At 36.4% G+C, this 14,749-nt stretch overlaps 1 protein-coding gene across 16 annotated transcripts in view; it reads left to right on the plus strand.

Annotated features, from left to right (window-relative positions):
• kcnt1b (potassium sodium-activated channel subfamily T member 1b) overlaps positions 1-14,749 on the plus strand; it is a 102,552-nt gene that overhangs the window by 72,248 nt on the left and 15,555 nt on the right. For 10 of the 16 annotated variants that reach the window (XR_014627897.1, XM_084413229.1, XM_084413230.1 and 7 more), the window contains 10 exons: positions 726-820; positions 2,312-2,492; positions 2,744-2,908; positions 3,019-3,155; positions 8,505-8,568; positions 9,014-9,122; positions 10,579-10,705; positions 11,076-11,225; positions 11,983-12,218; positions 13,777-13,990. Coding sequence is in view for 15 of the 16 variants with exons in the window: in XM_084413229.1 (XP_084269355.1) it covers positions 726-820; positions 2,312-2,492; positions 2,744-2,908; positions 3,019-3,155; positions 8,505-8,568; positions 9,014-9,122; positions 10,579-10,705; positions 11,076-11,225; positions 11,983-12,218; positions 13,777-13,990 (1,478 nt within the window). In the remaining variant the exon portion in view is untranslated. The remainder of the gene's footprint in view (positions 1-725; positions 821-2,311; positions 2,493-2,743; positions 2,909-3,018; positions 3,156-8,504; positions 8,569-9,013; positions 9,123-10,578; positions 10,706-11,075; positions 11,226-11,982; positions 12,219-13,776; positions 13,991-14,749) is intronic. The other 6 variants (XM_084413234.1, XM_084413231.1, XM_084413236.1 and 3 more) reach the window with 1 other exon arrangement.

A 14,749-nucleotide genomic window follows, 5' to 3' on the forward strand; every position in this document is an offset into this window, starting at 1 on the left:
TATTCTATTGTTGCGGGCCAAACGTTGAATGGAAAGGATGTATTACTTTATGTATTAAAGTACAATAACATAGTTGCAAGGTTGTGAATGCATTTGTCAAGTATTTTTTTATGCATTCACCCCCAACCACGCCCCTACCCCCTTAACCACGCCTCCCCCAAACCACGCCCCTGTCCTCTTCTCTGAAAACTAAAATATGGTCACCCTAACGTGTGATGTCTATTGACTGGCAGGTAGGACATCGTATCATAGCATTCAGTCATTGCATTGGACAGATTTTTTTTGTCCTGAGACTTCCACAGGAGATATATGTACATGTTTTAATATTAAGACCACTTCTATTTTTTGATTGCTATCAGGATGTGAAGAGAGTTTTAACCAGTATAACAAAAAGTGTTTACAAAAAAAAATGCCTACCCTACCTTTAACATACATGTAGGTCTATATCTCATATATAGCTGAGCAGTACAGTTATTAAAGGGCATTTACATTTCCTTGTATATTTTGCTCTATTAAGGTCAGTGGAATAGAGGTTTTAATTGCGTGATGAGCACTAGACCTGATAATGAAGGTTATTAAGTTATTTTTAAAGCAGGCTTTTAAATAGGCAGACTTTTTTCAGAACTGGGCTTTTACAGATAGCTCACGTTGCCTGCATTGTGTGTGTGTTATGCTTAGTCTCTTGACGAAAGAGATCTCTCTCACTTATCTCTGTTACTTTCTAGAATGATCTCCATCGTGCCATTCAGCGCACACACTCTGCCATGTTCAACCAGGTCCTCATACTGATCTGTACACTGCTCTGTCTGGTCTTCACTGGGTAAAGCTCTTTGATATCTTGATATCCCTGATGGGGCTTTTGCCTTTTATAGGCTTGTATCTAATGCTGCAGATCTGAAACCTGTTAATCCAAATTAACCTTTTTTTTAAATAGTGTCAAAACAATGCTACCATTTTTTGGGGGGGAATATTGAACGAAATCTACTGAGTATTTAATATAGCACAACAGTCACAGCTCCCCTTTTTCAGAAGTCTGGGTTCTGGAAGTATTTTCCCATTCATTTTCTCCGTAGGGATTTACAAAGAATCCTTAGTAAAGAGATGTAAGCCATAAAGCACCCAGCTCTGAGATGAATCACAATATCACAAACTTTGTTTTAAACAAAAGGTCTGAGAAAAAGACAAAGGTACAAGACTGTGAAATTAACATCTTTTATAATACAATGTGGGTCACCAAGTAATATAATCGTACAAATACAAAAATAATCGTTTATTGCAAATAGTCAAATATATGATATAAATATATAATTGTATACATACATAAATATATATAAAAACAGAATACAAAGAATCCCAAAATGAATCTACATGTATTACATTTCCCATAAAAATATTAAGCAGCAGAACTGTTTTAAACATTGATAATATTTGAATTATTTCTGAAGGATCATGTGGCACTGAAGACTGGAGTTATGGCTACTGAACATAACATTTTTAAATATATATATTTTTTAAAACTGTTATTTTAAATTGTAAATAAAATGTCAGTAAAATGTATATATTATGGTTTTTATTTAAGTATATAAGTCTGTCTTGAACAATATATACTTTTTATGTTTAAATAAAACACTTTCTCTATGGAGAATGTAAATGGTAGGCCTATTTTGGAACCCAACTGTTGAACTCTATTTGAGTGCATAGGAAATGATTGAAACTCTTAGTTTTCTTCAAATTTTGTTGCTTTTCAACAAAGTATATTTTATAGGTCCTTAATTAACCTCTTGTTATTATCCTCATTAGCCTATGTTTTATTCTGTATTAGCATATATTTGCATATATATTTGATACCCTTTTACCAATATAAAGGGACATGTCAGAATAAAGTTCTTACCTAAGGACTACAACTCCCACAGAATGTGAGTTTACATGATGAATCAGACAACTTTTATAGTCCTTACGTATTTACATTGTTAATTAAATTGGTTTTAAAATTCCCTTTTGAGGTATGACTCTGTGTCAATTTGTTTTGTAGAACAAAATGGGAAAGTCTCTTGAAATAATGCTAACCACAGACCTCATTTTGCTCAAATCGAAAACCGCTATTTTAAAAACCCATTCGAAATTCCTGAGGGAGCCCCTGGTGAAATGGCCTTCTGGGCAAGCCTACAAATTGACATCGTGACTGAGCAGCTCTACTGAATTCTATTCATGGAATGTCTTTCCAACTATAAAAGTCCCATGATGCCGAATTTATTTTAAGTAATGTATATTTTCGAAATTGTTTCCTGAAATGTTTTGTAATGCTCTTTAGGGCTTGTGGGATTCAGCATCTCGAGCGGGCAGGAAAGAGTCTCACCCTCTTCGACTCTTTATATTTCTGCATCGTCACCTTCTCGACTGTTGGTTATGGAGACGTCACACCCAAAATCTGGCCTTCTCAGCTACTGGTGGTCATCATGATCTGTGTGGCTCTTGTGGTGCTGCCATTACAGGTGCCACGATCAGCCCACGAACAGCACAATCAGCAGCTTCCGTATTAATGTTCTCTCTATTAACTATGACTTTTGCCTAAATAAACTCCTAATTACTGCTTATTTATGAGTACTGAATGGATGGTGATCCAACCTCGCTGAGCACTTTTTGCTTTTCATTTTTTAGATGATTAAATAAGAAATGAGTGGAACTAGTAAAAATGTACTGCATTTACACAGTACTTGCTTTATGTCTCTCATTTCAACACCAGTTTGAGGAGTTGGCGTATCTTTGGATGGAGAGGCAGAAGTCAGGTGGAAACTACAGCAGACACCGTGCTCAGACAGAGAAACATGTGGTTCTCTGTGTCACTTCACTCAAAATAGACTTGCTCATGGATTTCCTCAATGAGTTCTATGCCCACCCGAGACTACAGGTACATGCATAAACCCGTATATGTGAGTGTTTATTATTGTTCTGTGTATTGCTGATATGCTAAGCTAGCTCAGTGTGTGATGGTGGTATTAACATTTCTCAAATGTCTAGGATTATTATGTGGTGATACTCTGTCCCACGGAGATGGACATCCAGGTGCGGCGTATTCTGCAGATCCCGCTGTGGTCTCAACGGGTCATCTACCTCCAAGGCTCTGCACTGAAGGACCAAGATCTGATGAGGGCCAAGTAGGTTGTTCATTTGGTCACACTTTAGTTTAGGGTCAAATTCTCATTATTAACTATAACTTGTGCCTCAATAAACTCCTAATTACTGCTTAAGAATAGTTAGTAAGGTAGTAGTTTAGTTTAAGTATTGGGTAGGATTAAGGAATGTAGAATACGGTCATGCAGAATAAGGCATTAATATGTGCTTTATAAGTACTAATAAACAGCCAATATCTTAGTAATATATGCATATTATAAACAACTAGTTAATAGTGAGAATTGGGCCCTAAACTAAAGTGTTACCATTTATTTTTTTCCTAAAAAAGTCCCTTGGTTAGATGTTGATGCATTTTTCTCATGATTAAACAAAGAAGATAAAAGAGCTAAGAAATGAAACAAATGTAATTGTGGATAAGCTTTTATAGAAGTGTCATGTTCATTTACATGACCATTCAGATTTAAAATTTCAGTGTATTTTAAATGCAGCTTTGAAACAAAAATTTTCTTTGAAAATGATGTTGGACAATTATTGTTGGTTAAAAAAAGCTGTTTAAATATTTAGTTCTGTCGTGGAACTCTAGATGGTGCTGGCAAACTGCAAGCAATCACACCTTTACCACATGGCACAAGCCGATTGGCCTCTGCTGATTCTCCTGCCATTGAGATTGCTTGCTCATCATTTAAATAGTCTGATTCAGCACGCTATCAGAGTTACTCTGAAACCCTCCACCTCCCCAGCTCCACCTGTCTAGATCTGCTATGGTATTTATGTATGTCTATTTATGCTGGAGCAGCATATCTTACGTACTGTATCACATCAGCGAGTCTGTGCATCTATTGGCAGTAGCAAGTCCATACTTGCTCTGCAGCAGCAGCAAAGATCTAGTCCACCAAGACCAAATACATTAACATTCCCCTATTCATTAACATGCCAAAACTACTCCGAGAGTTGTCATGATTGAAATTTATTCAGTGTAATCCCATCACTTCTTCCACAGATCATTTGATTTAAACTGATTGTATATCTAACCTTGTTTTGCACAAAACTCAGGTGGCGTTTTGTCCCATGTGGAACAAAATGTCAAAAATGTCCTCTTCCACACTAAACAAAAACTGTATTTCTCTTTTATTTAAAAAAAATTGTAATGGCACTTAGTGTGCCAGGATCGAGACCGATGACGAAAGAAAATTATGCATGTAAACCCTGGACTTTTTTTTTATCAAAGTCGCCTTACAGTTTGTTCGATTTGAGGTTATGACTCTGTGTTTGAGTCTATGAGAGAGCAATTAAGTTGACAGAGAGATCAGTCTAATATATCTGCAAATTGATCTGTATAGCTGCAAGTGATTTCTTCCTTTTCAAATCCTTTTTAAATACATTAATACATAATACTATGACTAAATTACTGAGAACATTTGAGAATTGACCTCCGAATTAATAGTGTCAGAGACCTTCATTTCTCGTGTTTCCTGTCTGCGAGAGCTCTTGTACATTCATCAGTATGTTAAGAGTTGTATTCACCAAAAATATTTAAGGACAGAAGAAGATATGGTGTGCAGTTCTTTAATTGAACAGTTTTATATTGAGCGAGATGACTTTGCAGCCCCGTTACCTATCAAATGTAGACATTATAGTACAACTTGCAAGAACGGCAATTGTGGCAGTGGGATTTGTGTCTCACTATAAAGTGCACAGCAATGCTTCACCGGTAATGTTTGGCCTAATGGCGGGCTAAGCAGTTTAGCTAATTAAATGATCAAAATCTCATTCTTCTCTGTGAAAGACAACTAGTGTTTCCGGCTTTTCAGAGTCTTAAGAGTGAAAGAGCTGTTAGTAAACTTGAGTCATAAGAATGATGTCATATTTTAACAGTGATATACAGTACATCAATGTGTCATTTCTATAATTTAAACTAGCGTAGGCCTACTGATTAACTGTTTCCAAATGGAAGCTTTGGACAGCCTCCCAAAAAACTAAATTAGTCTGTGTGGAAAAGTGTAGAGTAAACCTGCAAGCTCCACCATCAGAGCCAAATCTGACACCAGTCTCAAGCCCATCTGTTCCTTATTAAAGCAGCCTTGAAATTTAAGGATAATATATGTGCTTTTTCTTGCAATGTAACTACATTTAAAATCTAACATATTCCTTCATTATAAATGCAGCAAATCTGTCTCAATATGCCTACTTCATATTCCAGTGCATGAATTTCTCATAAAACTCAGTCTGTCTAAAGTTTCTTGGTCAGTTGTGTAATCTCTGTTTTGTAATTGGAAGGTTGGAAATGAAAGGACTTCATGAGGAGATTGGCTTTTTTTGTTAAAAGTCTCTATGCAGAAAAAAAGGCTTTCTAATTTGTTTAATGTGTTCGTTGGTGCTGCATATTGCTGGATGAATTATGCATGTTGTGAGTGCTTTAATTTGTTTTGCCAATAGGAATTCCTCACAGTATAGTATGTCTTTCGTCTTTAAATTTCTGGGTTTTAAGCTCTATCAAAAGCAACTGTGACTTGTCCACATGTCAATGTCGATTTGTTTTCTAGCTGTAATTCACTCAATTGAAGTCTATACGATCAAGCATTCTCAAGGGTTTAAAAGCAGAAATGTGCACTACAGCTCATATTTTTAAAGCACTTGTATTAAAGTGCCACGAAACTTGCCGTTTCAGCACAGGTCAGTTGTCACCAAGGAGTTATGGTTTTGCTCCTTAGAACTACACCAGCTACTTCCCAAAAATATTTTTCTGCTTTAGTGACCATTCAAAACGTCTATATACACTCACCTAAAGGATTATTAGGAACACCTGTTCAATTTCTCATTAATGCAATTATCTAATCAACCAATCACATGGCAGTTGCTTCAATGCATTTAGGGGTGTGGTCCTGGTCAAGACAATCTCCTGAACTCCAAACTGAATGTCAGAATGGGAAAGAAAGGTGATTTAAGCAATTTTGAGCGTGGCATGGTTGGTGCCAGACGGGCCGGTCTGAGTATTTCACAATCTGCTCAGTTACTGGAATTTTCACGCACAACCATTTCTAGGGTTTACAAAGAATGGTGTGAAAAGGGAAAAACATCCAGTATGCGGCAGTCCTGTGGGTGAAAATGCCTTGTTGATGCTAGAGGTCAGAGGAGAATGGGCCGACTGATTCAAACTGATAGAAGAGCAACTTTGACTGAAATAACAACTCGTTACAACCGAGGTATGCAGCAAAGCATTTGTGAAGCCACAACACGCACAACCTTGAGGCGGATGGGCTACAACAGCAGAAGACCCCACCGGGTACCACTCATCTCCACTACAAATAGGAAAAAGAGGCTACAATTTGCACGAGCTCACCAAAATTGGACAGTTGAAGACTGGAAAAATGTTGCCTGGTCTGATGAGTCTCGATTTCTGTTGAGACATTCAGATGGTAGAGTCAGAATTTGGCGTAAACAGAATGAGAACATGGATCCATCATGCCTTGTTACCACTGTGCAGGCTGGTGGTGGTGGTGTAATTGCCACATGCCTGTCCTGTCTTGTGCTGCACATGGGTGTTTTGTTATTTTGGGCCATGTGCTCGTGTTATTGTCTGATCCCTCCCCCTTGTTATCTGATTATTGTTTGAGTTCATCCACCTGTTCCCTCCTGATTAGTTTCCCTTTATTAGTTCCCTCTTGTTTGCAGTCTGTGTCGGTACGTTGTATTTTGTTTCCTGTTCCCCGAGATCTTCCAGAGTGTTCATAGTCTGTTATTGTTTTTGTATTTACTTAGTTCTGTTTTTCCCCCTCGTGGGTTTTGTTTTGTGTTTTTATTAATAAATACTTATTTCTCCAGCTTTTGAGTCCTCACACCTTTTGTTTGTAGTCTGCCGTGACAGTAATGGTGGGGGATGTTTTCTTGGCACACTTTAGGCCCCTTAGTGCCAATTGGGCATCGTTTAAATGCCACGGCCTACCTGAGCATTGTTTCTGACCATGTCCATCCCTTTATGACCACCATGTACCCATCCTCTGATGGCTACTTCCAGCAGGATAATGCACCATGTCACAAAGCTCGAATCATTTCAAATTGGTTTCTTGAACATGACAATGAGTTCACTGTACTAAAATGGCCCCCACAGTCACTAGATCTCAACCCAATAGAGCATCTTTGGGATGTGGTGGAACGGGAGCTTCGTGCCCTGGATGTGCATCCCACAAATCTCCATCAACTGCAAGATGCTATCCTATCAATATGGGCCAACATTTCTAAAGAATGCTTTCAGCACCTTGTTGAATCAATGCCACGTAGAATTAAGGCAGTTCTGAAGGTCGAAAGGGGGTCAAACACAGTATTAGTATGGTGTTCCTAATAATCCTTTAGGTGAGTGTATACTATACTATATGTAAAACTGATTATATATCTACACATGGTGTTCATCGCTAATATTTTATTGTAGCATTGTAGATTTTTCCTATGCCTGGTTATTGTTTGTAGGGCTCTTAAAATCAGGACATGGATTTATAATTTTCCTGTCTGCTGCTTCACAATCACTGTTGTCATTATATAATTTCCCTGCAGCTCCAGAGAGATTATTCTCATCACAGTTTTATTTGCTTTAAAGGACTTAACAGTATCAAAGATTCTCTCAAATGCATGCGGCAGTTCATGCACAAAAATGCATAAATACTTTTTTAGCAATCTCACAAAACTGTCCATTCCACAAACACACACAGGTCATTTTAACTGTCGTTTAATGCACCAATAAATGCAGAGCTGTTACATTTGCACTCTATGTGAATGTGTGATTTACATTTTTAGTAATTTGTGAGTCTGTTAATTCACAATGTGGATTTACAAATATAAGTGGTCTGATCTGTTTACACAGTCACAGTAAGGATAGATAGTGTTTGTGATGCTGAATTTAGCAGTGTCGTGTGGCTGTACTTTAGAAGCAGTGTGTATTTTATTACATCTGTCCTATTGCAATGACGTACAACACAGACTTCCATTTGTCAGAGCAATTTTTGCTTGTTTTTACAAACTAAGGGAAGTCAAAAAGATTTACTATGGCTATTGACAGCATGTCACAGATTCTGTTTACTTGGAACCTTAAACACGTCCAGAAAACATTAGGAGTGGGAAAACCGGCAGAGTGTTAAAGGCACCTTTGTCAATGAGAAAGAACTTACTGCTATAGTGAGGCTAGTATACCGTGAAATTGACCCTCAGCACTGACTGTGAGAAACATGCCAATAATTACCTATCACCAGCACATTCATACATACACATATGTGCAGTCCTTCTTGAGGAATTCACTTTATGGGTAGTATAGATATAAGATAGCATAGTGAAGTGTCCTTTCTGAGTGACACTGATGTGTCATGATGGTGTGTGTTCTGCAGGATGGACGATGCAGAGGCGTGCTTCATCCTCAGCAGCAGAAATGAAGTGGACCGCACCGCAGCTGTAAATACAGACTTTTCTTTTTAAAAGACAGTTCCTTGCCAAAAGTGTTAAAGTTATTAGTCAATAACAAGAAGTCAATAAATAAATAAATTTTCCCAATTATTACAAGAAACCCAATTATTTTGATCAAAACAATATTCACTTTTTAAATGAACCATAATAGAAACTTGAAATCTCAAAGAGAGAGAAACTTGAATCTTATATGCTGATGTTATTCATACTTTATTAAAATTGTACTTTTTTTTTTTTTCATATTGTAGGCTTACCCATTATAAAGGACACTTATTGCATGAATTTTAGTCTGACTTTAGTCTACATTGTTTTTGTTTCTCATCATATATACAAATACATAAACATTCCTAAACTTAATTTACTTTTAATGGTTAAATGAAATAATGTAAGTTTGCATATCATCACACTTTAAGAATGCTGTCTGTTCTTATAGGATCATCAAACCATTCTGCGAGCCTGGGCTGTGAAGGACTTTGCTCCAAACTGTCCTCTATATGTCCAGATTCTTAAACCTGAGAACAAATTCCATGTCAAATTTGCAGGTGAGTCTTTTGCCTTCCTGAGGTCAAATCATTTCACATGCAGTTTAGCAAGCATTCATCCGTTCTTCACAAATTGAATGCAGATCTTTTTTCATATTCATATTTTGTGACCAATATGTCCTTTAAATTTATTTTCATTTTTATATAGTCCATTTTACTTTTTTACTGAAAAAGCAACTGTTTTTTCAAACATTTAATTGTATTTTTTTTATTTATAAACACAAAATACGTCAATAAAAGTGTGAAGTGTAAAAACTGTCCTGACGATTAGACATGGGCGTATGTGTATCAGCCATCTGTTAGCAATTATTGTGGTATATAGGGTTGTAGCTTCTGTGTGTTTGCTGTATGAATAATAAATATAGATCCTTCTAGATTCTACACTCTCCGCCTCCCAAGTCATACATCCTCATTGAAGTCTTTTATGGTTATGAGTATTCACTTTGTAAGTGTAGCACTGCCTCCACCTCTCGGGTCACTGCATTTGCATATTTTCATTTAGCAGAAGAAGAGATGAAGTGTTAGAGGGATTAATATGCCCCTTTGTGTGCTATAAAACCATGTGTTAATTCAAACACATTGAGAAAGGTAAATAATAGAGAATGGAGAAAAAAATACTTTTAACCATACAGTATCTTTGTGTTTTAGATGAAAATGGTTTTGACAAATTAGTCAGAAGTTAGTACTGGTTGTGATATTAAGATCAGTATTTAGTAAATGTAAGAATATGCTTTTAAAGGATCTTTTTGGGGATCTGAAAACAGTGTTATATGATGGTAATGATGGTTAGGGTTTTATATATTCTTAGCGTCACAAAAAAAAGTCAAGTTAACTCTGTCAATTGCTTTTTCTGCATCTAAAGAAAATTATTTGTTTTCCTAGATATATGCATTACATTAAAAGGATAATGTCTCATTTGAAGAGTGTCTGCCAGTAATGAAACCAGTTTGGTCTGAGTAAATAAGATTCAATTTAATGCTGTTCTGATGATGTTGATGCCATGTTGATCAGTGATATGGAGTGGCAACATTGGAATTTCTTTTTCTCTTTTTCAGCTTTAGAAGTTCTGAGATTAGGGCAGTTCACAGTTCACAAGTGTTTTTGGTTTCATAATGTATAGTGTATATAGAATTCAGTAGGAAGTCCATTCTGTGCTTGGTGCTTTATTATTTTTTAATAATAGAGGGGTTTTTTTGGTTGAAATTCATTTATTTTTGAGAGAACATCAAGTGTTTCAACCTGATCATTCTGTAATATTGAAAGTGAGACTGAATTTAACAACATATATACTGTGTGTATATATATATATACACACTTTGCCGTCATATCAATCAGTGCATATTATATTATATTATATTATATTATATTATATTATATTATATTATATTATATTATATTATATTATATTATATTATATTATATTATATTATATTATTCTCACATAGATTATGTGTAGGTATGGTTTGTTTTCTAGATCATGTGGTATGTGAAGAGGAGTTCAAGTACGCCATGCTGGCCCTCAACTGTGTGTGTCCAGCCACCTCTACACTGGTCACACTGCTGGTGCACACGTCTCGTGGACAGTGAGTACTGCTGTCTTTCCTCTTTCATTTGACGGCTGATGTACGAGAAGTGTTTCCTGAAATGCTGTTTAGTTTATTGAAGGATTTACTAATGAATAATGACTCCTCGCGTAACCTTTCCAATTCCGTGATCCCTAACAAATAATAGTGTCACAAATAATTAGTCAGAGCAGATTTGCCAGGAGAGCCGATCAATGGCATTAAACTTGATGTGATCATTTGTCAGAGGGTGACTGACTATGCGGTCCCCTGAACTTGCTGGGTAAACCATTTCATAAAGAAAACTCAAATGATCCCACAATAGTTTCCCACTGTTTTTTTGGAGTGTTGTCTTAGCGCTTGCATTTTAACTGTCTGTTTGGGGTTTCAGGGAGGGACAGACGTCTCCAGAACAGTGGCAGAGGACGTATGGCCGTTGCTCGGGGAATGAAGTTTACCACATCCGTTTGATGGACAGCAAGTTCTTTGGCGAATATGACGGGAAGAGTTTCACTTACGCCTCCTTCCATGCGCATAAAAAGTGAGTGATTGTTGAGCATTTAACATTAATTTAGATGCACGATTCACTATTCGGATGTATGTGAAATTATTATTTTATAAACCTTCCGAAATATATGACATTTTTTGTTTCTCTTGATATATGTGCTTTAAAAAACTCATTAATCAATTGACTGAGTATGCTTGTATTTTTCACATTTTCCTGTTCCCCTGTTTTGCACACCACTGTTTGCATTTTACACCTTTTTGAATTTTATTCATGATATTTTTTAATCACAATCCCTATTTACACCACCATTCAATATCTTTTATATTAGCAACATAAAAGTCTGTACTGTCGCTTTTGATACATTTAATGCATCCTTGCTGTATAAAAATATTAATTTCTCTAAATAAAAATCTTACACATGATATATACATTAGTGTGCATATCATGTCATTTGCACTTTGTTGCTCAGTCTGATATGGCTCATACTGTACTAATCTCATTTGCACTATAATGGTCAACTGCGCTTTACTACCATGTATATACTTAATTTGCCATTTGTATGGTAATACTTTTATTCACATAATATATTACTATATGCACTTCTTTTTAGATGCTTTATAGATGATGATGATGATTATTGGCACACTACTGGTTGACTGCCAATAAAGTTGAATGTGATATAATAAAAAAGCAGGAACAGGATGTAGATCCTCCCAAATAAAGTTGAGTCACAACTGTGCTTTTCCCTCTTAAACTCCGTGTTAAACACACACAATCGTCTTTTCCTTAGGTACGGTGTCTGCCTAATTGGCACGAAGAGAGAAGAGAATAAGAGCATACTTCTGAACCCCGGCCCTCGCCACATCATGTCTGCCACAGATACCTGCTTCTACATCAACATCACCAAGGAGGAGAACTCTGCGTTCATCTTCAAACAGGAGGAGAAGCACAGCAAAGGGCTGTCGACCACCGGCGTGTATGACGCTCCCTCTCGTCTCCCGGTGCAAAGCATCATCGCAAGCATGGGTGAGGGATGTCACTAACAGAAGCCTTTAACCTTTTAATAATCAAACTATGGGTGGAATTAAAAAAAAACAAGTTTCTTTAAAGCTGCAGTCTGTAATTTCTGCGCCACTAGCAGCACCAAGCGGTATTGCAACATAACGACTGATTTAAAGGGATAGTTCACCCAAAAATGAAAATTATATCATTGTTTACTCACCCTCAAGTTGTTCCAAACCTGTATGAGTTTCTTTGTTCTGCTGAACACAAAGGAAGATATTTGGAAGAATGTTTGTAACCAAACAGATCTCAGTCCCCATTGACTACCATAGTATATATTTTTCCTACTATGGAAGTCAATGGGGACCGAGATCTGTTGATTACAAACATTCTTCCAAATATCTTCCTTTGTGTTCAGCAGAACATGAAACAAAGAAACAACTTGAGGGTGAGTAAATGATGACAGAATTTTCATTTTTGGGTGAACTATCCCTTTAAACATTAATGGTGTTGTTATTGTTACTGTACATAACATCCGAAACAAATGAAGCACAAGTTTTAGCCTCAGGGTTGGTTTAATGCGGTTTCCATATGGTTAACACATGCCAGTTAGTGGTGTGAAAGTAGCGCTCGGAAGCAGCAGTAGCAGGGTGAATATATCAAAATATGCTCATGCTCATGATAAAATATACTTTCTTTTATTGTTTTTCCTTTGTTGAAGTTGATCAGTCTGCTTCATATGGTAAGTCTGAGCATGTGGTTTTCATAGCATTAGTTAAATCACAGTTAAATCATAAGACATCATTGGTGGATGTCTGTGTAAATGTTAACATTTACAGAAACCTTTCTCTCCCGTTCATTCCCGTTAGGAATTCACAGGTCAAGTCTTTTGTCCTGCAAGCTGTTTTAATGAAGATTTGTTTTTCTAATTGGGCTTGGTAACTGCACTTGCATGTGTAAAATGTCCCTGGACTACTCTCTAACATAATTATATAAAAGCATTTAGTCCATTATGTTTCTTCACAGGTTCTTTTCTTTCTTTTTTTTCTACACTTAACATTTTGCAGCAGAACATTCTTCTACATAACAGCAGAATTTCCCTTCAGAACATTTTCTTCCCTTCACCATTTTTAAATGAAACCTCACTGTGCTTAAAGATTTTGGTTGCAAAGCACTGATTTGAAATGTGCAAATCAGTGTTTATTCATAAAAAAGCAATAAATCAGGGTTGAGGTCAACTTCAGTGCATTTAAGAAATGCTATAATTAAACATTCAGATCATCTACTCTGTATGCAGGCCAATTGTTCTAGTAATTTTTTAAATCATGCGCTTGTGGAAATTAACTGGAATTGACCTCAATTCTGAGTCATGTTGGCTAAAATTGATGATATTTCTTTGGCAGTTTTCATTGCACTCAAATTTGCACAAAAGCAGCTGAGATATCAGATCAGACAACAGATTTTAGATAGTTTGTTTCACCGGGTAAACACATCTATATCAATTTCCTCATGCTGCATCTTCCATGCTGCAAGCTGAAAAGGAAAACCTCCACTCTCATGGCTGATTTCTGTTGTATTGCAGGAACTGTGGCCATTGACCTGCAGAATCCCGATCCGCCGGCTGACAGCAGTAAACTGGCTCTGCCCACGGAGAACGGAGCTGGGAGTCGGAGACCCAGCATTGCCCCTGTGCTGGAAATCGCAGATTCCTCTGCCATCCTGCCTTGTGATCTTCTCAGTGACCCTTCTGAAGATGAGACCAACCAGTCCGATGAGGAAGGAGCACCGGCCATAGAGTAAATAATGTTGTCAAAAGTACAAAATGAATAAGGGGAACAGCAATTGAGTCGTTTGTCTTTGACTTTTTAAACAGCCAGCAAATGTCAAAGAAATGAGCCTTAAATCATGAGGCTTGATGTGAAGAGCTGTTCTTTTCCTTTACTAAACATTACCTTTTCAAAACTAAACAAAATGGCTAATAAAATGGCCATTGGATGATGAAGGGGCCAATAAAATCCTATACACTTCCGTATACAAGTTTAAAAAGTTCCGTTTAAAAGTCTCTTATGCTCAGAAAGACTGCATTTATTTGATCAAAAATACAGTAAAACAGTAATATTGTGAAATGAACTGTTTGCTATTTTGATATATTTTCAAATGTAATTTATTCCTGTGATGGCATCATTACTCCAGTCTTCAGTGTCACATGATCCTTCAGAAATCATTCTAATATGCTGATTTGCTGCTCAAGAAACATTTCTAATTATTATCAGTGTTGATAAACAGTTGTGCTGCCTAATATTTTTGTAGAAAAAATAATTTTTTTCAGGATTCTTTGATGAATATCAAGATATTTTGATCTTTTGTAATTTTAGAAATCTCTTTACTACTATTTTTGATCATTTTAATGCATCTTTACTGAATAAAACTATTATTATGTAAAACTGTAATTATTATTATTTAATTTCCTTACTGTACTCTTTCTATAGTGCGAATGTTCAATTTACATTTAATAGCTTTCAGGAAGTTCAGATGAACTTTAAACATATTAGTTG

This window comes from Rutilus rutilus (genome assembly GCF_951802725.1).
Source record: "Rutilus rutilus genome assembly, chromosome: 7".
Lineage (NCBI taxonomy): Eukaryota > Metazoa > Chordata > Actinopteri > Cypriniformes > Leuciscidae > Rutilus > Rutilus rutilus.